This window comes from Pocillopora verrucosa, chromosome 7, assembly GCF_036669915.1.
Source record: "Pocillopora verrucosa isolate sample1 chromosome 7, ASM3666991v2, whole genome shotgun sequence".
Classification (NCBI taxonomy): Eukaryota; Metazoa; Cnidaria; class Anthozoa; order Scleractinia; family Pocilloporidae; genus Pocillopora; species Pocillopora verrucosa.
The window spans coordinates 19,312,931-19,335,407 of record NC_089318.1 but is presented as its reverse complement, the minus strand read 5'-3'; the positions used below and the strand labels follow the sequence as shown (position 1 = coordinate 19,335,407).

Genomic DNA, 22,477 nt, shown 5'->3' with positions numbered 1-22,477 from the left:
CATCTGTGGTATTTCAGTCACTTCCCGGATGTAATTAATATCTTGACAGAGTCGCAACTCAAAATCAACAGATGAAGGATTCGGCTTCCATTAGATTCAGAGATGCCTCTCTTTTTTTAACTGATTGTTTGACATTTTAATGTGAGCATAAATTAAATTTTTTCCTTATATAAATGGGGCTAATTCAGATTCTCAATCATCATTTCTCATTTCTTATATCTGCCTTAGGATTACATCATCAAAGCTTCTTAGATACATAAATTCCTTAAATATCGTTTTGCTTGGATACATAAATTCCTTGAATATCGTTTTGCTTGGATACATAAATTCCTAGAATATTGTTTTGCTTGGATACATAAATTCCTAGAATAATGTTTTGCTTTGATACATAAATTCCTTGAATATCGTTTTGCTTGGATACATAAATTCCTAGAATATTGTTTTGCTTGGATACATAAATTCCTAGAATATCGTTTTGCTTGGATACATAAATTTCTTGAATATCGTTTTGCTTGAATACATAAATTCCTTGAATATCGTTTTGCTTGGATACATAAATTCCTAGAATATTGTTTTGCTTGGATACATAAATTCCTAGAATAATGTTTTGCTTGGATACATAAATTCCTTGAATATCGTTTTGCTTGGATACATAAATTCCTAGAATATTGTTTTGCTTGGATACATAAATTCCTAGAATATTGTTTTGCTTGGATACATAAATTCCTAGAATAATGTTTTGCTTGGAACAAGAAACTGAAGTCATAGTACGAATGTTCATACGCTCAGAGCCACTCAAAACGTGCTACTATTCAAAGTCAGAAAGTTACAATATCAGTGGAATGATAGCGACCAGAAGAGGGAAAGAGTGTTTGTTTGTTGGATGTCAAAATTTGTCGGTCTTTTTTTTGCAAAACAGTCTAAGTTCGCTAATTTACCAATTACTCTCCCCTTGAAAAATTTTTTTTTTAGAAGATGTGTTTTGCAAATAGCTTATCCCTTCTTTTCTCTAACCGCCCTTGCTATTAAAATGATGCGTGAAACGTGTTGGCATGGTGGCCGGCGTGTTAGACCCTACCGGGATTGGATGACCTGAAGTTTGAGTTCTACTGGAGTTATATATTGCGTTGCTGTGTTGTGTACTGTTGTAGAGCAGGACTCTTTCCTCTTGTAGCAGCTCTCTCCCCTCCGAGGTGCAAATTGGTACGCGCAGTATCAAACTGTGAAGCATACTCGATGAATTCCTATGAAAATGTGCTAGGAACTAACACCCCATGCATTCTTCATGACTCCTCATGCTTATGAAAACAGGACAAAATTCGGCATTGAAGGGGTAACCAGTTCGTAGGACCTCAACGTTAATTTTTGATAAAGGCGTAATAGTGAAAGGAATGTGTTAACGATATATTACAAAGTGAATATACGGGGCGTGTAGCTGTTTTTTTTTTTTCCTCTTCGCTTTGCTTCACACTCCCATCTGGGTAAAGAACGAACTCCTTTAGAGTGGTTCATCAGAAAGAAAAGAAAGCAAAAAAAAAAAAAAAAAAAAAAGACGAATGTCAAACTGAAAAACAATCAAGCGATAAGTTTTAGAAAAATTTTTCTCGATCGAAATTTGCAGCCAGTCTGGTCGCTTTTAAAAGATAAACACCGACCGGCAAGAATAAAAAACAGTCTTGTTCCTTAAAAAAAAAATGAATGTCAATTTATTCAACAGTAATTGTATGATGTTCGGTCCATATCTGAGTCGTTTTGTCATACGTCAGGCCATTAAGGAAGTGCTTTGAGGGCTGAAAATAAATTGGAACTTCCATGGAAATAATTCGATGAAGAGATAGCTTTGTTATTCGAAAAGCGCTTCAAAGTAATTCCGCTTCAAGCAACGGAAAAGAAATGATGGGAACGACTGCAGTCCCAGTCCCACTCTTAACCATCTGTTATCATATCTAACTTGTATCCTACACTATTGAAAAATAAAGCCGTCCAAAATGGGATGCATTTTCTCGTCTTTGTCAGCGTCCGTAAGCACAACAAAATCCACTAATTTTCATGAAACTGATCCGAAGCCACTCGCATATTCAATATTTCAACACTAATTGTTTAGAAAATGCTACAAATAAGACGCACGTACAACCATCTGCTCTTAGTAAAGGGTAGAAATTAAATATTAGGCTTCTGTCTTCAAATTTGTCGTCTTTGAAGCCTTGTTTAACTGTCAATCTTTTACAGGAAAAATTAACTGTAAAAGGTAACGAAAATGGCACGGAAAAGTGTTATGAGCGACAGAAATAATTCGATAATAGCTTCAGCATTTCTGGAAAGATCGCCACAGTTAAACCGTTGTTATCTTCGTTGGGACATGCGTAGTTTGTGAATACGCAAATGTAATACATGTAGGACTTCCTAAGAGAAGCGCCAAAACACTAAAGGGCAATTTGAATGCAGATTAAACGAGAAATGTATTAAAAGTCGAGGTAATTATTTTATTCTAGGTTGATTATTTCATCTTAAGAGTGAGCTGTCTCGCTAAATTTAAATTTGTTTGATTCAGTGTTTTACCTGAAAACACTTATTTCTGACCTGACGAAACTACTCATTCGTAGCTTTTTCTTTGGCCGTGAACCTTTTTTTCTTATAAAACGCATTTTTGTTCTCAATTTTTTAAAATATCTTTTTGATAGTGAGAAGCAATTTTTAACAGCGTCGCTGGTTTTCCTCTTCTCTCATGTGAAATCCCGCTCAATAGGAAAAATAAATTCTGACACGTTTAGCCGTAGGGGCGCCGTGACGCATCTGGCTTCGTTCACTTCAATCGCGTCCCTATCGCGAAAAGCTATCGCCCTTCAGCTATTCATAAAGAAGAGCAAAAACTTGAGAGAGAATATGAAACGAGTGATGTCGATTTTGTTTCTTTATTTGACAAAGTAATGTCGTACATCATTTAGTATTAGAGCCTTTCGACATGGCACGAAATGTGTCGTGTTGATATATTGACTAGCAATGCGTGTATTAATATTCAAATACGATGACTCAGAAGTTACTAACGACATGTGGCGCTTTTGTCCATCTTGGATTGAGATCAATATTTCGTCGAGAGCTAACAAAGAGTAATTTTTTAAATCTGGTTTTCGCTGTATGTCTGATGGATTTGATCTTCCAAAAGTAAAGAATAGGGTTTAATGACGAATTTAAATAAAATAAAGTCAGTGCAGACGCCTTTGTAATAAAAAATGTCGATGATATGGGATCACTTGGATCCTGCAACATTTGCGATACTACGCCAACTATAACATGAGGAAGATAACAAACAACCATTGTCAACTTCACCCAGAAAGCGGTGGACACTTCCTTTTTAAGTCGTATCAAGTTCAACGAAGTTGTCTGGTGCTCAGAGCTAAGTATTTGATTCTGATGCCCGCAAAGAGTACAGAACATCTTGGCGAAGGCGATTGATGAGGTTACCAAGCATAATGCTATGACTACATAAACATACCAAAGATATGCGAGGAAATTCAACAAGGAAATTACTGTAGCGGCTGACGAAATGATCCAAAAGGCAGCGATAGTTATGTGTATACGCCTTGACGTTACGACATGTTTGTATCTGAGTCCCAACTGCAAGGCGAGAAGTCTGTCAATGATAATTGCAGTCACCGTCATCAAAGAGACTGTAGTTGTGATATTGCCGATTACGAAAATAGCGGTTACCACGGAGTGACAATGATTCCATCGTTCTTTCACCATGGATAACCAATAGCAGACAGTGAGAGGCTCTAAAATAACTCCAACACAAATATCTGTTGTTGCCAGACAGCGGAAGAAGAACTTGGAGGATGAACGACAAAAGAAATCGTTGGAAAGAGCATCGATGATCACAACATTACCCAAGACTGCAGCAAAGGACATGAAAATGTTAAAAACTGACAAAAACGTCATTTGGAGCTCTACTTCTTCGATAAGAGTCTTCAGAAGTAAACAGTTAACATTTTCCATAGTCTTTTGTCCTCCATAAACACTCTCATTCGCCATCCTATCCTTAGCCTGGCGACTCGATTTGTATAATTACTGTAATTAATTGGGGATACGGGTGTTTGAATTGTCGAGGGCAAAGTCTCGTGATATTCAGTCGTCTTCTTATCCACGACCGCTTTCAATCAATAGCCATAACCGTGAATATCATAAAACCTGCGCGAATAATACGCAAGCTGGCTACGAACCCTCAGTTCATATGGAAATAACACGAAAGTTCTCGTTAAATCCTTATGATCATCAGTCACATGACAACGCTCACAAACATGATAATCATTAGTATGGGACATGTCGATGGCGCCAATGTTCTTCCCGTAACAATATTCTTTGAAGCCTCTGCAATAGCAAAAATTTAACAATGAAATAAATACCCTAAATGCTCGAATTAGCGCCAGTTGCAAATGAGTTCTCCGTTCGGGCTCAAAACTGATGTACGTGTCTTCTCTCCACCAGAATAATCAATCATTAATATATGATAGAGATGGTCTCCAACGACTTTGGAAGTTATTCAAGTAGTTTAATGCGTTGTCTAATATCATCGCGACAGGTGATAACGACTAACGTATTTTATAATTATTCAAATCATTTAACGTGTTGTCTAATATCCTCGCGAGAAATAATGATCACAAAAGTAAGAGCAGATGGTTTACTACGGTTATTTTTCACTGTAAACTTAAAGAAAAAAAATTCAGAAATTAAATGCGATTGGGAGGGTCACCGGAACTTGGTGACGCATATAGCCCTTTGAATTAGCGCCCCATTTCCACGAAAAAGCGAATTTCAAAAGCGCCCCGGGCTTATTTGACCACATACCGCATCGTTATCTGTTATGGCAGAAACTTCCCTGAGGGGAAATATGTATTTTTTGTCTTTTCTATTTGTAATAAATTTTCATCGAACCCCACGATCAATAGGACATGTCAAGCTTTGTAAAAATTGTTTATACTTACTAGTATGTACAAGGGTTTCCTTCATTGTAAATCTGTTTTTAAGCAAGAAATTGCTCTTTCTCTTCCCTTAAAGCCGGAAGCCTTTTCTTTCAGTCACAGATTGAAAACTGAAATTTGACTTTATCGAGAGGACGTGTTTGATTGGTTCCTCTTCGTGAGCTATTTCAGAAATAATCAATTTCCAGTTGTTTAGTCTGCACTGCGTTTCCAAGTTATACATTTCTCTTAGCTACTTGGCCATTTGAAATCTTAAGAGGTTGTTTAAGGTGCAGGTTAAGAAGAAAGCTATGTTTTGGAGATAAAGCATTGTGAAGCTCAACACACTGAGCTGAGGAAATCAAGCATAATTTCTTCTTTGGGTTGAACACCGTCAAATGGTATAATGCTCTTCAGAGATTTTTTTTCTCGTAAAAAAAACTGAGGTTGTCGTTTCGGTAGAAATTTCTAACTGCCTTTCGTCATCACTAAGTTGTGCAATTTGTTTCAAAGCCACCTAAACAGTGAGAAAAAGTGTCAATGTATTAAATGATTCAGGAAATTTAATGCAAAGTATATCACTTTTGATTCGAAAGAAGCATTTGAAAGGAAAAAATTAGATTTTAGATTAGTGTAGATGGTCACGTTCTGCTTTCATCGCAAAATTACGTGTCCAAAATTGGACACTACCACTGTCCAATTTTAATTGGACACGTAATTTTGTCAAACTAACAGAAAGAAGAACAGGAGACGTTAAACTATTATACCAGGGGAGCTTGATCAGCCCTACAAGAACCGTTTCAATAAGGCATAGTTAAAACGGCATTTGATTGCTGCAAAACTGATCTACATAAACGGAAGGGGAAGTTCTCAATTTAAGATCAAAATCAGAAACTTGAATTTGTTATTGATCTTAAAAGGGATTAAAGAACGGCTCCACCTCTTACGCTTTGGGTCGTCGTTAGAAGTGTAGGATTATCCACGGTGTACTTGCGTTACTTGGAACATGATCCCGCATGTTTGGTGGAAGTGTTGCTGAGAGGATTTCTTTTCCTTAAAAGATGATAAAGAGAAGCAGTGAATCGTGAGTGATTGTAATTATTCGCACCACTTCGCAAATGAAAAAATTGCCGAGAGAGAAGGCCGGCGCCATTTAACTCCTTCAAGCAAATTAATGTCAAGCAATCTGTGTACAAAAATACAAAATATTTTGTATAACGCACACGTGTGGTGCGCTGATTAATTGGGGTTCATGCAGTGGCCGTGCATAAATATGGTTTAATTTGAAAACACAGTTTGGTCGAGTGCATTGTCGAGTGACTATATACCAAGAGAAGAATGGCAAATGAAACTCTCGACAGAAAACAAGCGACTGTGGGAAACATATACTGTACTCTATCGCAAACTCTAATCCAGGACATACGACCTCAGTTAACGTTTTTGTCAACTTTCAACATTTTTCTGTCCATTACGGCCTTTCTTGGAAACGTTGTAATTCTCGATGCACTTCGCAAAGAGTCTTCCATTCGTCCACCATCAAAGCTCTTCTTTCGCTGCCTTGCAACGACTGATATTTGTGTTGGTGTCATAATAGGGCCTCTGGTTGTCTTTCACTGGATTTCCATAATGAAAGATCGATGGATTTATTGTCGCTTTCTAGTTGCCATAGTTTTTGTTATTGGCAGTATCCTAACACAAGTCTCCCTTTTAACTTCAACTGCAATAGGGGTTGACAGACTTCTTGCCCTTTTGTTGCGTTTGAGATATAACCGAGAGGTGACTTTGAAGCGGGTGTATGCGGTTTTAACTGCCTTTTGGATCATATCCATTATTTTTGGGGTGATGTCCTCAATAAACTTTCGGGCGTATTTGTGGTTCGCCTATACGGTCATAACAGTTTGTTTAGTAACCGCTCTTTTTACTTACACCAAGATATTCCGTACTCTTCGTCATCATCAGGACCAGACACTCAGCGCGTTTCGTCAAATGACTCCGCTCACCTTGGCACGCTACAGAAACGCAGTGTCCAGCGCATTATGTGTGCAGCTGACAATGGTTGTGTGTTACTTACCGTATGCTGTTGCCGGAGTAGTGTCACAAGTTTTACAGGATCCTGGTGAACCTGCAACGTCATCAGTTTTTCTAATGAAAGTATATACAGTGACTTTAGTTTACTTAAACTCGTCCTTAAATCCAATTCTTTACTGTTGGAAGATTGCATCAGTGAGAGATGCAGTGAAAGCCAGAGTTAAAAAAGTACTTTGTCGCTTTAAGTTTAAAATTAACTCAGTCTCGTACGATTAAAAGGAATACAGTTAGCTGCCGCCTTTTAATTTTTTAATTTTATTTCTAAGTCAAAACGCGTTTCCGATTTGAAGTATTAGCATAGTATCAGACAGTTGTACTGAAAATGTCATTCATAAAAATAAATAACTTATCTCATCAAGTTCTAAGCTTCTTTCCACCTTTCACTTTTGCAGGTTTTTTTATTTGTCAGCATATGAAAGAAATTATTTTTGGCCGTATTTTTTTAAATTCGATTTTAAAGGGAGCAAATTCAATTTTTTAAGGGCGAAGGAGCATCTGCTTTCCGAAGTGCATGATCGTTTCGTTTCTTTAGAGAACGTAATTAAACCCACTAAGCTTTACTGCGGTTGAAAAGGAGACAAAAATATTGAAAAACACTGAATAAAACAAATATTTTCTTCCCTTGTATTTTTACATACACAAGTAACTTGGAGATTGTTTCCCCGGTGAAGATATTATTTCTAAATTTCTATTATTTCTAAGATGTAAATTTTAGACTTTCTGGTGCTGTTTGTGAAAATTACTGTGCCTGAGCGACACACATTTGCATCTAAATGAAACGTACCGAATTTTAATCGACAAAAAGAATTTTAATCGTTTGTCTATTCAATTCAGGATCGCGACTTTTCCATTACCACATGTAATTTACTGCGAATGTCCATCGGTTTTGAATGACGAAGTGCCGCTGTTTATTAAGCATATTGGTTAATTGCTATTGGTGCGATATGACGTGCTTTCGTCGATTCTTGTTTATAGTCCGACAAGTAAGCGTTTTTTCCTCATAGGTTGTCTTTGCTAATGACCGGTTTTTACGCTTTGTTTAAATTTGAAGGATCTGGCTTCGGAAATTTTGATTCCGCTGTCTTTGTTGATTATTTTTTATAAAGTCTTCTACGGATGGCCAATTTAAGCTTTCAGCCATCATTCGATGATTGAACACGTCTTTGGCAAATGAATACGTTACGTACAAGCTGAATAAATGGTTTACTGAATCTCAATGAAAGGTCGTAGAGCGAATGGTACGTATTCCTCGAATAAACAAAATAAATGAATAAATAAATAAAAGAGAAGCAACAAAAACAAGAACAACAAAGACTTTCAGCTCTCGTGAAGGTTTGATACTTGGAACCAATAAATATTCATGAAAAACATTTCGAATTTTTTTAATTCCGAATTTTCAATAACCACGTTTTGTCAGCCGCACTTTCTTCCTCTCCTTTTTGCCGTTTTGTTTTTACCAATTGGATACTGAATATACATTTTATCACTCATAACTCACTAAGCAAAAGGTTTTAAGGGTGGCATTAATTGCAATAAGGAAGATAACTAACCTTAAAATAAGCTTTGAAGATAAATTTATCGTTGTTCGATTAGCATTAGTTGGAACATGTTAATCGTACGTTTTAAAGATTGCCAATATTAATTGTGGTAAACCTTATCAATCACGATATGGAAAACGAACAATGATGATAGCAGAAATTAGGAATCGGTGCAACTCACCCTAACATATCTTTAACGCTGTTTTGCCTCATTCATAACGACGGTAATGCTTATGAGATCGAAGTTTTTCCTTACCTTTTCATTCGCCATTTCGGGCAGCTCTTGGATAAAAAGTAAACCACAGTTTTCAAACGTGATAGGAACATTTAGCCATATTAAAAGCAATGGCAAATATTTTCCAAGCAAATGTAACCGAGACTCGGAGTCGAGTGCCGAAGCGCGAGTCATGCTTAAAATTAAGATGGAGTGCAAGAAAAAAACAAAAAAAAAATAACAACAAAAAAAAAATAGAAAAAGAGTTTTCAAGAAATTGCGGAAGGACCAAAAGGCAGGTCTATTCACTAATTCATCCTAACAAGTAGATTAAGCAGAGCGAACCCCTCCAATAAATAAGCTGTTTTCTTCGCTTGTGTAAATTGAGAGAACGTTTTCGTTGAAAAGAGCTCTTCTGAAGCATACATTGTGTTTGTATGACTCAAGTGGGCGGTTTGAAGTACAGTCCTCTTGGGTATGGTACAGTGGAACTAGACACAGCCAATTTGTTTTTATTTTTTCTAAAGAAAATTATGAGCTATGTTTGGGTATCTTTACCGAATGCTAATGAAACATATCAAGTTTTATCTCCTCTTGTACTATTTGATATTTCAACACAGCTTCGCCAAGGTTCTCTAAATAGAATAACGTTCCGAGAATGAAGACCATTTCAGGCAAGTTGAATGCTTGTTGCAAGTTGGTTTAGTTTTATAACGCAAAATGAAACAGCAAGAGCTAACAGCAAAAAATTTGTTTCATTCTGTCTTTCACTGCATTTCTGATTGATTTGATCCTCCAACAGTAAAGAATCGGGTTTAAAGAGGAGTTTATGTAAACTAAAGTCACTGTACACGCCTTTGTAATAAAAAGAAAAGAGTTTGCATGTTTACTCCGATCCTGCAAAACTTGTCCGAGTATACCTACTATAACATGGGGTAGAAAACAAACGACCATCGTCGCTTGCACCCAAAGGGAGCTGGATACTGCCTTCTTGTATCGCGCCAAAGTTAGCGGAGTCATATGACGAATAACGCAGATTGCTCGATTGTGATTGTGACGGAGCGTGCAAAATATCTTGGTGTAAGTAAATATCGCGGTTGCTAAACATAATGTTACGATCGTGTAAACGCACCAGGAATACACGAGGAAATTATACAGGGGCAGTATCGCAATGCCAATCGACATGATCCAAAAGGCAGTTACAACCACGTACGTTCGCTTCAAGGTAACAACATGTTTGAATTTCTGCCCCAGTGACAGGCCAAGCAGTCTGTCCACGCTTATCGCAGTCACCGTCAACAGAGAGACTATGGTCAAGATGTTTGCCGTCAGGAATAGGACGGAGACAACAGCTTGACAGTTACTCAATCGCTTGTTTGCGGTGGATATCCAATAGTAAACACCGAGCGGCCCGATCAAAGTTCCAACGCAAATATCAGTTGCTGCAAGACAGCGAAAAAAGAGCTTTGAAGGTGGACGGATGGAAGACTCCTTGCGAAGAGCATAGAGGATCAGAGTATTTCCCAGAAATGCGACTAATGACAGAATAATGTTAAAAGCTGCCAAAAACATCAAAAACTGCTTCACGTCCTTAACAAGAGCTTCGTCAAGGGAACAGTATAAAATACCTGCAGTTTTTTGTATTTCATCGGCGGTTTCGTTTTCCATCCTTATTTTTCTTTAACGAATCAACAAAGATTTTTTTTCTAAGTTGGAATTAGTGAAGCGCTTCGGTACAGTACGTGAGAAGATTGCAGTGCATCGCTATAAATAGTCGCATCATCGACGCAAGCCGTGAATCACGCATAACGATTGTCATTGTTGTTTCAATTGCGGGGTAATTTGACTTTCACCAATTGGGTTCAAGCTGAGATCAATTGCACCACTCATTTATCCAGCACTTTCCTGCCATCACTTAACATCAAATTATAACTCAACGCAAGATGGTCGAAAACGACACCAATAGGTCGTTAATTGTCAACAAATATTTTCGATATAAGTACGCCCAAGGTACTTCCCGTTAGCACTTCCAGCAAGGTTTTTCGGTTCGGATTGGTGGGCGATCCATCAGGCTATCAATTATTTAACAGTTATCATAATTATAACATTTTCTTATTTTTGAATATAATTACCCTTACGTTAAAAATCGTTCAGTCAGTATGGGATATGAAGTTTTCTATGAATATGCTGCAGAGCCAAAAAAAGATAAATTAACCCTTAAACTCCTATAAGTGACCAAGACAGAATTTTTTTCTTGCAATATCAATATAATATGAAGCAGACAAGTGATGAGAATAAAGAATAATATCAGTAAGGGGATTATAAGTTGATCCAATACCAAGTTCTCCAAACTATCACAGGATCTGTATATGAGACAGTAAGGAGAATGAATTACTTGTGAGATCTTGGGAGTTGAGGGGTTAACCTATTGATGACAACCTACACCTTTGCCGTGTCTCGACCTCCGAGTCAGTTTGATTTTCCTTCTAAAAAACTTCCTTAATTTGTCATTTTTAAATTTTAAAATTATCAAAATGGTCACGTTTGTAATTTAAGTCCATTTAACCTCGGCGTTAATATCTAATGGCGAAAGAAGGTGGAAACATAGGAACTGAAAATAATTGGTTTTTACCTTTTGGTTTACTTTTCATTTAACTTCAGTAATACTGAACTGGAAAAATTTGACTTAATCGGTTGCATTTCATGAAACGGATAAAGCTGGCGATGAGCTAAGTTGGCTGGATTAGCAAATGGCTTAGCAATGATGCAAAGATGCGTGTTCCGAGGCACGTTACGGCAATACGCAATCATGTTGTTTATTTTTGAAAAAAAAACCATGCTGAAGTAGAAAATGTAATGCGTGGATCATTTCACTTAGCATGGAATGTGGCCACTGCGTTCTGTTTATTTTGTACTTTCATTTCCATTGAAATTTGTAACGTGACATGAATTTTAAATGACCTTTTATGCGTGGACACCAAAGTTTCGAGGCAACAAAAGAAACAAAGAAACAAGCGATTAAAAATTTCAATTTTTAACAAAGGAATTCATTAAAAAATAAAAAAGGATGTAGTCAGTGATGATCTGTTTTATAGACTTTAAGGTAATTAAGGCAGCTGTTGCATATGAAATTAAACTTTTTCAATTTTCAAAATGACGCCTGCGAAGCCTTTTAAAAATAGACGTCATTCAGTTATTCAATTAAATTTTTCCCTGTTGGACATGTTAAAACACCATAGTCCATAATTCGAATTAAATTTTTTAAAAATGACGCCCCACTAAAGTTGAACATTCTATCAGACGTTCTTGTAAGCTTAGACTCAAAGAAAGACGCTTCTTTTGGTTGCGTTTTCCTGGAGGGGGAAGAATGCGTGAGGAGAGCGTACAAGGGCAGATGGTGGGTTCATCAACCACTAATCGGCCCTTTACACGCTAACAGTTATATTCACTTCCTCCATTGTGTTCTCTATCCGCTTCCTTCCATACTGACAGTGAAAATTTTTATAACAGGCAAGACATTTTTAACATTAATTTTGTGAACATTTCTTTCACTCGCATGAGCTTTATCAAGAGCCCAAGTAATGGGCTCCTGGCTCTAGAATTAATTCAGTGGTGATAATGTAAGGAGACATTAGATACTGCTGGTCTCTCGTAGGGGATAAAAGGCTAAAGGATTGTTTCTAAGATCTGTCAAACTTTGTTGTAGACCAAGACAAATATTCGAAGAATATATAATTTTTATCTGTCGAGGAGTAGTATGGACAACAACATTTTAGAACTCGATGATAAAATGCTTTTTATAAAATTTGCATATTTTTCTTTTACTAAGGTGGAAGTCTTTTTTCGTGAATGGTTATATGGAACATCTGATCTCAAACGCAAACGCTTTCGTGTCTTTTCGCGTTTTTTAAATTTTTTTTCGACTTTTTGTGGACCAAAAGGTGGACGGATGGAAGACTCCTTGCGAAGAGCATCGAGGATCAGAGTGTTTCCCAGAAATGCGACTAATGACAGAATAATGTCAAAAGCTGCCAAAAACATCGAAAACTGCTTCACGTCCTCAACAAGAGCTCCATCAAGGGAACAGTATAAGTTACCTGAAGTTTTTTGTATTTCATCGACGGTTTCGTTTTCCATCCTTATCTTTCTCTAATGAGTCGATAAAGATTTTTTTTCTAAATTGGAATGAGTGAAGCGCTTCGGTACAGTACGTGAGAAATTGCAGTGCATCGCTATAAATAGTCGCATCATCGACGCAAGCCGTGAATCACGCATAACGATTGTCATTGTTGTTTCAATTGCGGGGTAATTTGACTTTCACCAATTGGGTTCAAACTGAGATCAATTGCACCACTCATTTATCCAGCACTCTCCTGCCATCACTTGACATCAAATTATAACTCAACGCAAGATGGTCGAAAACGACACCAATAGGTCGTTAATTGTCAACAAATATTTTCGATATAAGCACGTCCAATGTACTACCCGCTAGCACCTCCAGCAAGGTTTTTTGGCTCGGATTGGTGGGCGATCCATCAGGCTATCAATTATTTTACAGTTATCATCATTATAACATTTTCTTATTTTTGAATATAATTACCCTTACGTTAAAAAAACGTTCAGTCAGTATGGGATACGAAGTTTTCTATGAATATGCTGCAGAACCAAAAAAAGATAAATTAACCCTTAAATTCCCATAAGTGGCCAAGACAGAAATTTTTTCTCACAATATCAATATAATATGAAGCAGACAAGTGATGAGAATAAAGAATAATATCAGTGAGGGGATTATAAGTTGATCCAATACCAAGTTCTCCAAACTAAAATCACAAGAACTGTATATGAGACAGTAAGGAGAATGAATTACTTGTGAGATCTTGGGAGTTGAGGGGTTAACCTATTGATGACAACCTACACCTTTGCCGTGTCTCGACCTCCGCGTCAGTTTGATTTTTCTTCTAAAAAACTTCCTTAATTTGTCATTTTTAAATTTTAAAATTATCAAAATGGTCACGTTTGTAATTTAAGTCTATTTAACCTCGGCGTTACGTATAATGGCGAAAGAAGGTGGAAACATAGGAACTCAAAATAATTAATTGATTTTTACCTTTTGGTTTAGTTTTCATTTAACTTTAGTTATAACTGGAAAAATTTGACTTAATCGGTTGCATTTCATGAAAAAGATAAAGCTGGCGATGGGCTAAGTTGGCCGGGTTAGCAGATAGCTTAGCAACGATGCAAAGATGCGTGTTCCGAGGCAAGTTACGGCAATACGCAATTATGTTGTTTATTTTTGATATAAAAACCATCCTGAAGTAGAAAATGTAATGCGGGGATCATTTCACTTAGCATGGAATGTGGCCACTACGTTCTGTTTATTTTGTACTTTCATTTCCATTGAAAGTTGTAACGTGACATGAATTTTAAGTGGCCTTTTATGCTTGGACACCAAAGTTTCGAGGCAACAAAAGAAACAAAGAAAGGAACAAGCGATTGAAATTTCAATTTTAACAAAGGAAATCATTAAAAAATAAAAAAAGATGTAGTCAGTGATGGTCTGTTTTATAGACTTTAAGGTAAATAAGGCAGCTGTTGCATATGAAATTAAACTTTTCAATTTTCAAAAATGACGCCTGCGAAGCCTTTAAAAATAGACGTCATTCAGTTATTCAATCATATTTTTCCTTGTTGGACATGTTGAAGCACCATAGTCTATAATTCGAATTAAATTGTTTAAAAATGACGCCCGAATAAAATTGAATATTCTATCAGACGTTCTTGTAAGCTTAGACTCAAAGAAAGACGCTTCTTTTGGTTGCGTTTTCCTGGAGGGGGAAGAATACGTGAGGAGAGCGTACAAAGGCAGGTGGTGGGTTCATCAACCGCTAATCGACCCTTTACACGCTAACAGTTATATCCACTTCCTCCATTGTGTTCTCTATCCGCTTCCTTCCATACATACAGTGAAAACTTTTATAACAGTCAAGATATTTTTAACATTAATTTTGTGAACATTTCTTTCTCACTCGCATGAGCTTTATCAGGAGCCCAAGTAATGGGCTCCTGGCTCTAGAATTAATTCAGTGGTGATAATGTAAGGAGACATTAGATACTGCTGGTCTCTCGTAGGGGATAAAAGGCTAAAGGATTGTTTCCAAGGTCCGTCAAACTTTGTTGTAGACCAAGACAAATATTCGAAGAATATATAATTTTTATCTGTCGAGGATAAGTAGTATGGACAACAACATTTTAGAACTCGATGATAAAATGCTTTTTATAAAATTCGCATATTTCTCTTTTACTAAGGCGGAAGTCACTTGGGATTCAAATTGTTTTTTTTTTCGTTTATGGCGACATGGAACATCTGATCTCCTAACCGCAAACGCTTTCGTGTCTTTTTTGGTTTTTTTAATTTTTTTCAACTTTTTGTGGACCAAATGACATTTTTGTTTTTTCAGTTTAGTGAAGATAGGCATTATTCAGGGGAGTGACCAACTGCATTATGATTGCATTATTCAGTCCTAAAAGTTAATCAAACAAGTACAAAATGTTCCTGTGTTAACCCGACATCAAATTAAAAAATTTAAAATTTTAAAAGTCTCCTTCTTGTACCAGAAGAAACTCTAAAAAACCTAATTTCTTCCTAGGAAATTCCTACCTCCAACAAACAAAAGCGGATGAATTCAGGGCGGGCTCAATTTTTTTTCTTCTTTCCCAAGGCAACAAAACAACGTACTCCTTTAAGCAGCCGATGAGCTGTTAAACATCAAAATAAACAAATCTTTCGGAAAATATAATAACAGTCAATTTCTAAACAAACGAAGTATGTTTTCAATTGTCTTTTTCATTGCTTGTCTCACCGACTTCATCTTCCAAAAGTAAAGAACCGGGTTTAGTGACGAGTTGAGATATACTAAGGTGATTGTAATCACTCTGGCAAAGAAAAAGGACGAAGACACTTTTTCTTGAGCCGAGGTCTTAGCTCCCACAAAACTTACTGCACCAAACGGTAAATAACACAAAACTAGCGCGAACTGCAACCACAGCGCAGCGAGCGCTCGCTTTCGGTGTCGCGCTTTATCCAATCGGCGACAAGTTTGATTCACTTGCTGAGGGCAAATTTGTCTCTGATGATTTCTAAGAGTGGAAAAAATTTTAGCGTACGAAAAAATAGATGTTAACACACACAAAGATATTGCGACAGTAGCGTATAATAAGCTTAGAAAGTAGTTAACCAAAAACGTCGTTGCTGAGATTCCCGACACAATCCAAAAGGCGAGTACGAACACACGCGTTCGCTTTATAGTGACAACAGTTTTGTATTGAAGGCCTAGCAAGAGGGCGAGAAGTCTGTCCACGCTAATAGCGGTCATAGTCAGCAAAGTGACTCCACTTAAAGTATAGCTTATCATAGTTGAAGAGAATAATACATACGGACAGACATCCCAACGTCCGTTCGTTAGTGCCAGTACATAAGCGACATGAAGAGGCTCCGCAAGAAGACCAATCCCGAGATCAGAGATACATAGACAGCGAAGCAAGAGCTTCGACGGCGGATGAAGAGAAGATTCCTTGCGCAAGGCCACAAGCGTTAGGAAATTCCACGTGAAAGCCGTTATGGAAAGAAAAATATTCGTCGCTGAAATATACACAAACCATTCTTGAGTTTCTTCGGCTAAAACTGCAGAGCAATACAATTGTTCAAATTGTTTCTTTCCATTGTCTGTAAGATTTACTGAACCCATTGTTAGCGCTAGCCGTGTGTGGAGGGATCTCTTTTCGTATCGGTGCGAGCTAGCGTATCGAGGCTTTACAGATACTCTGAATACAAATGCAATTTCTAGTTTTTTTCTATCTCATTTTCATGTCCTCAAGTTAAGTATAATAAGCAAAACAGATGATTCGGTGTCAAAAGCATCTGGCATGCGAAGTTAGCGCCTTTAACGTTTCTTGGCTCGCCTAAAGGGGAAGAAAAGAAAATTTACCATGTTCATTATGTACTTCAGAATACTTTCCAAAATTAAGATTGTTAAAAATATTTCGTCGCTGAGTCAGGAAACATATGTTGATCTCTGTTTCCATAGAAACATTAACATTTTGAAATACCTTAAATTTATTCCTTAAGTCATTATTGTAGCACACTGATGAAGATTTCACAATAAAATTGTCACTAAGTTTGACACCTGCTGAAACCTGCTGGTCTTCAACACAGTCATATGCAGATCTAACGCAAAAAGATGTTCATGAGCCAGTCGATCTCCATACTACGCAGCTTATAATTTGAAAACGTCTATTGATTCTTCCGGATAAGCCCAGTGTCCACGATAATAAGGTTAACTCCCGAGACAGAATTTCTCCTCACAATATCCTTTGAATATCAAGTACATAAATGATGAGAATAAAGGAAAATATCATTTAGGGGATTATTAGTTGATCCAATACCAAATTCTCCGCACCAACATTTTAAGAATTGTATGGCAGACAGTAGAAAGAATTACTGACGGGATCTTGGGGGCGAGAGGGTTAAATTGTCCACCATGAAGCGTACAAAATATATTCAGTGTAGCGTATGCGAAGCCCAAGTTATTATCTCAGTATCCATCTCGTTTTTGTTTTGTGTACATGAAATTAAATGATGGACATTTTTCTTACAACAAAATACACTTTTTCTCCTAGTGCCAACCTGGAGGCCTTCGCATATTACCGCATGGAATACGAGCTCTACCTCAATCTTGTTGTCATGGAAGCCATTGGCTGACCCCTACTTTCTTCACGGCATACTCCGTGGTTACCACATCACTTACGACAGATTAGATGGTCTGGAATCCACTGTGCAAGTACGAGTGTGCAGTTCAACTTTGTCGCTGGAGGTGGAAAGTTTAGACGAGTACGTTGAGTACGAATTTAGGGTTCTCGCCTATACAGTGAAGGGAGCAGGTCCTTTTCACCGCATCAACAGCACTACTGATCAGGATGGTAAGGGAAGTAACAACTAATCTAAATTTTAATTCGTTATTTAAAACATATTCAGAGAGACTGGGGAGGGCGAAGCTAGGATGATAATGCTCTGCCTTCGCCGCTGAAGTCCGGATACTATTTCTTAAATTGTTGTCATAGGCCAGCATCTCAAAAAGTCTGCAACGTGGTCTATCGTTTTGTCTGCGGTTTCGTGTGGCACGTTCAGGCACATCTTGAGCTAGTAGCCACTTGTGGGTGTAGTCTTTTTTCTGTTCTCTTCCAACCTCAGAGGTTTTTTGTCCAGGTCTACAGGTTTTCCTTCCTCTATAAAAACCACGACTGTAGACTTTCGACTTAAACCTGGAATCGATGCCAGGCCTTCGCCCAGCCGTGATTTTCCCTCAGTGAGCGGAGGATTGCCTTTGAATTAACAAAATTAAAGTAATACTTATTTTAAGAATTTGATTAGCATAATCCGACCGATATCTGGTTAATCGATGTCTTTATCCCTCAGGTCTCCCTCCTATTCCCTCCAACCTCTTCTTTTTTTGTATCGTCCATAATTGGTTGCGCAAATGCCCCACCTGCCCTACTGGTTGAATCGTCCTTGGGGAGGTATTACTATGAGGTATAACTATGTCAATTTATCTTTAGTCCCTGGAGCTCCCCCGCAGCATGTTTATGGCTATAACATCAGCAAGCACGACATCCGGGTCTTATGGGAGGATGTCCCCTTTCGTGACGTCAATGGTATCCTGCTTGGATATATGGTTTTCTTCAATGAGTCATCGGACGAAGTCTTTAATGAAACTGTTCCATTTCCAAGAAAAAACGTCACTTTGAGCTTCCTAAGACCATATACCTTCTACACGATACAAGTGCTTGCATTTACCATAAAAGGAAATGGGCCAAAGAGTCCACCAATCACCGTAAGAACAGAAGAAGAAGGTAAGGAATATGGTAGAAGAAACTAAATTCAGATACTGTTGCCTTTAATGTGATTTAAAGGCAAGATTTCCCCTGTTTGGAGCCTCATGGGGGCAAATGCGACTTCTTGACCCACCAAAGATCAAGAAGAAAAAGGAGCGACCGAGCCCCAAAGACGTCCTTTGCTCGTCTCACCTTCTTTCCTCTTTCATGATGCACGTTCGCTTTGCCGATAGATTGCTTTTTAACTACTCTTCTCTCAAAATATGAGTAGCTTGAGTAGCTTTTCACATTCGACTCTAAATTAAAATTTCTCTGGTTAAAAAAAAAAAAATTCTGCTCTTGTTTCATTGTCTCTACAGCACCTCAAGTATACCCGTGGAATGTCACCGGGCAAAACACCACCTCCCGCTCTATCTACCTTCAGTGGTCTGCTATTCCACCGGAATTAGTAGCTGGCGTTTTGCGGGAGTACAGAGTTGTCTATGTCGAACTGAACGATTTGAATGATCCGGTAAAGACGCATACGCTAAGACTGCCAATCGACCAGTTGTCTGTAAACCTGACAAATCTTGAAAAGTATACCAATTATAGTTTTCAAATTCAAGGAATTAGCAAATTCTTTGGAGTGAATAGTCCACCCATTGTTATCATCACAGATCAAGATGGTAAGATGTAGAGTAACTAAGCTACTGTAGTTATAACTAGAACCGTGAGTAAGTTGCGTTTACTGGGCTCTGCCTCTTACACGGCCGTTACCAATTCGTCACGCAACAATTTTAAGGAACGAGTGTGTTGATTGACATAAACAATAGTGTGACAACTGAAATAGCGGTTGCATTGGGTCCAGGCCCTAGGATTCTCAAAGACCAGCCACAGATTGTTGAGGGCGATTGGTAGTGTACTCTATTACTTTAAATGTTGACGGAGAGTTGAGAAATTTAAATGAAGTAAAGTAAAAGAAAAGGAAACGAGACTTTTTTGAGAAAACCTTTCCACAATTTTGATAGCATTCTTCATCTTTTTTTCGTGTTTAGTCCCAAGTCTTCCACCGCTGAATATCGCCTCAACTAACACAAGTTCCACGAGTCTTTTGATCACTTGGGAACAGATTCCCAAGAAACTAGTTCATGGCATTCTCCTGGGATACCGAGTGTTTTACTATCAGCACACAAACGCATATCATGGGAGAAGAAGGCGCATAAGATCTGTCGAAACTCTCAACGAAACCGTTAGAACCTTACCTCCGAACGCAACATCTCTTAGAATATTCAACCTAAAAAAGTTTACTTATTACTCCTTTCAAATTGTTGGCTTTACGAGTAAAGGCGACGGCCAAATAAGCCTAACTTATAACGTGAGCACGGATGAGGACAGTAAGTGTATTGCAAACATTATAGTTGTTAATATGTAGTGGAGTGGAATAACTGTGGTATTAATTATATAGATACCACTGATCATAAACGTGGTCAACTACCTATGATAGGAGTGACCTTAGAAATTTCACCGTCATGTCATGGGCCTAGTGATTCTAATTATGTGATGGTTTGCTGCTGCTGAGGCACACCAAATCTTAGTTTCGCGAGTATGATATAAAATAAAAAATAAATCTTTTCTAAGTTTGCAGTGAACTTTTATTACAGATGAGTAAATCGCATATTGTATAGGATTAAACCTCGTCTTACTTCAAAGTAACAAGAAATAAATCGGAAGTGTGAAGTGTATAAAGTCAGGAAAACGATGATGTTAAATCATCAAAACACTAAACCAGTTGAAACGTATACTTGACTGTTTTTAAGTCCCCAGCAAGCCACCTGTGGGACCTAGCGCGGTTAACTTGAGTGGACCACATTCCATTCTGGTGTCCTGGAAGCCAGTCCCTGAGGGCTTTGTGCACGGAATCTTGTTGGGATATCGCATCCTCTACAGAGTACTGAGTATAGCTGAAGAAGACGTGAGCCAACCGACATTAATCGCAACAGCCAAACCAACAGCACTGAATTTTACATTGACAGGGCTTCTGAACTATGCTGTATATGACATACGAGTGTTAGCATTCACAGTGAAAGGGGACGGAGCGGAAACTCAAAGCATTATAGCGGGTGTGTTAAAGTTGTAAAAAGAATGCCTGAAAAATGAGACAGGAAAAAAAAAAGAAAAAGAAAGCTAGGATGTATGATGTATATATTTCATCCACAACTTGTGATCAACACTCATCAACTCATGGTCAAAAACTGTCTTCATGTTTTCCTCGTAGTCTCCCTCGTTAGCTCGAATTAAGCTTGAAGCCGAAAACATTTAGAAAATGTTGTCAACAAAGTCTTTTATAGAAAAATAAAATATGGTCGCAAGCACCAGTATAAAAGGAGAACGCATTATCTCTTGTTTGATGCGAAACGAATGAATCAAATCAGTCTTATCATTAACTATTGTCTTTCAGAAACTTGCACGTGCCCATTGAGAATGACAACTAACTGGCATTCCCTGCCTCCTTACATGAAGCTTGAGAACGGTTCTTACATAGGAGCTTTTCCATTTATATTAAACTGGGCAACTCGCACGTGCTGTTTGCCTTGCACCAATGGACACGGAGCCACTTCAGTGGATTATGAACATGACAGAGAAGGAGTACCCGCTGAAAAGGATAACGTGTCGCTAGTACACAAGATTGAGTACGAGACCGACTTGAGCTTCCCCATAGAGGGGTACAGGGGTCAGTCTACATTTGGGGTGTATCGCTATGTACCTTTGATGGAGTCGGCCGGGGTGGCTTTTGTGGTACCTGTGCCTTCACCTGAAGAGAGAGCCAGTTTTGTGATATGGGTCGCCACTGCCTGCTTCCCCATGCTGCTCCTTTCATTGTTAATGATGGTGCTGGCCGCAAGTGTTATATGGGTTCTTGTAAGTTGAATGAGTTCCATTTGTATTACAAAGTTCCTTTTTGATTTTTGGTCGGTGTTCTCTTAGTTAATATTGGAAAATTGAGATGAGTTAGTTCACAGAGGTAATAAGTCATGATAGGCCACAAATGTCGACAGCGATTTATATGCCATTAATTGCCAACCGAAAATAAAGTAAGCTTCTTCTCGCTAACTTTCACTGATCCTTGGAAGAGCTGCAAATTCGTCAACAAATCTCAGTGAAGATACTGAATTTCCTGCGTACCGTTGATCGTCGTATTAGCACTCACAACTGTCGATATGGGCGCGCAATGAATATCATCTACAATTCCGTCATAATTTGCTCGTTTAGTTCTGATTAAGTGACTTATCAGTAGCAGAGGCTCTATAAAATCCTAGTATTGTGAAAATGATTAAAAATATATTATATTTTCAAGAATAAATACTTGAGAGGTGCATTCTTAGAAATGGTGTTAAAATTAACAAAATTGATACCCGTCTATTATGTTTAAAAGTTTGCTGTGTTCCCCTCTTATATTTGATAGGAATCGACAACTAACCCCGAGGAGTTTCCAAGTTCGTTCATAGGAGGATTATGGGAAGGATTTTGGTGGTCCTTCATCACATGCACAACATTAGGGTGAGGAGTTTATCATCTTGGGGTAAAAGGCTGGGTTACAAGAGAGACGAGCACGATGACTGAAAATATATTTTTTAGCTTGATTATGAAATATTTACTTTTTCAAACTGATCGGTGGAAGGAGGTAAAGCTAAAGTCAAAGAAATGCATTTTTTCTTTATGGTGAAATGAAACGTTCTCTAAAGAACGTAAGGTGCGAAACTTCTGTGTTGTTCCTGATAGAACGCTCATTTAATAGAGGTGCAATTGGGTATGTA

General features: G+C 37.9%; 4 protein-coding genes across 5 annotated transcripts in view; 2 read left to right on the top strand and 2 right to left on the bottom strand.

Moving 5' to 3' along the window:
- The window catches only part of LOC131785124 (phosphatidylinositol phosphatase PTPRQ-like), a 31,216-nt gene that overhangs the window by 5,962 nt on the left and 2,777 nt on the right, over positions 1-22,477 (top strand). The window contains exons 4-10 of the mRNA XM_059101968.2: positions 17,472-17,771; positions 18,408-18,701; positions 19,043-19,348; positions 19,718-20,056; positions 20,480-20,782; positions 21,121-21,581; positions 22,126-22,220. Coding sequence (XP_058957951.2) covers positions 17,472-17,771; positions 18,408-18,701; positions 19,043-19,348; positions 19,718-20,056; positions 20,480-20,782; positions 21,121-21,581; positions 22,126-22,220 — 2,098 coding nt within the window. The remainder of the gene's footprint in view (positions 1-17,471; positions 17,772-18,407; positions 18,702-19,042; positions 19,349-19,717; positions 20,057-20,479; positions 20,783-21,120; positions 21,582-22,125; positions 22,221-22,477) is intronic.
- LOC131785125 (adenosine receptor A3) lies at positions 2,906-7,152 on the bottom strand. 2 transcript variants are annotated; one of them, XM_059101969.2, is made up of 3 exons: positions 7,027-7,152; positions 5,903-6,008; positions 2,906-4,365 (listed from the first exon to the last, which is right to left on the bottom strand). In XM_059101969.2, the coding sequence occupies exon 3, from the start codon at positions 4,027-4,029 to the stop codon at positions 3,031-3,033; it is 999 nt and encodes a 332-aa protein (XP_058957952.1). In that variant the 5' UTR covers positions 4,030-4,365; positions 5,903-6,008; positions 7,027-7,152; the 3' UTR covers positions 2,906-3,030. The 2 variants fall into 2 exon arrangements, with proteins under 2 accessions (XP_058957952.1, XP_066025535.1); XM_066169438.1 differs by lacking the exon at positions 7,027-7,152 and adding an exon at positions 6,882-7,009.
- On the top strand, positions 5,204-7,340 carry LOC131785126 (adenosine receptor A3-like). Its single transcript, XM_059101971.2, has 2 exons — positions 5,204-5,356; positions 5,876-7,340. Exon 2 carries the CDS (start codon positions 6,294-6,296, stop codon positions 7,257-7,259), a length of 966 nt encoding a protein of 321 aa, XP_058957954.2. The 5' UTR covers positions 5,204-5,356; positions 5,876-6,293; the 3' UTR covers positions 7,260-7,340.
- On the bottom strand, positions 9,531-10,721 carry LOC131785127 (adenosine receptor A1-like). Its single transcript, XM_059101972.2, has one exon. It carries the CDS (start codon positions 10,461-10,463, stop codon positions 9,531-9,533), a length of 933 nt encoding a protein of 310 aa, XP_058957955.2. The 5' UTR covers positions 10,464-10,721.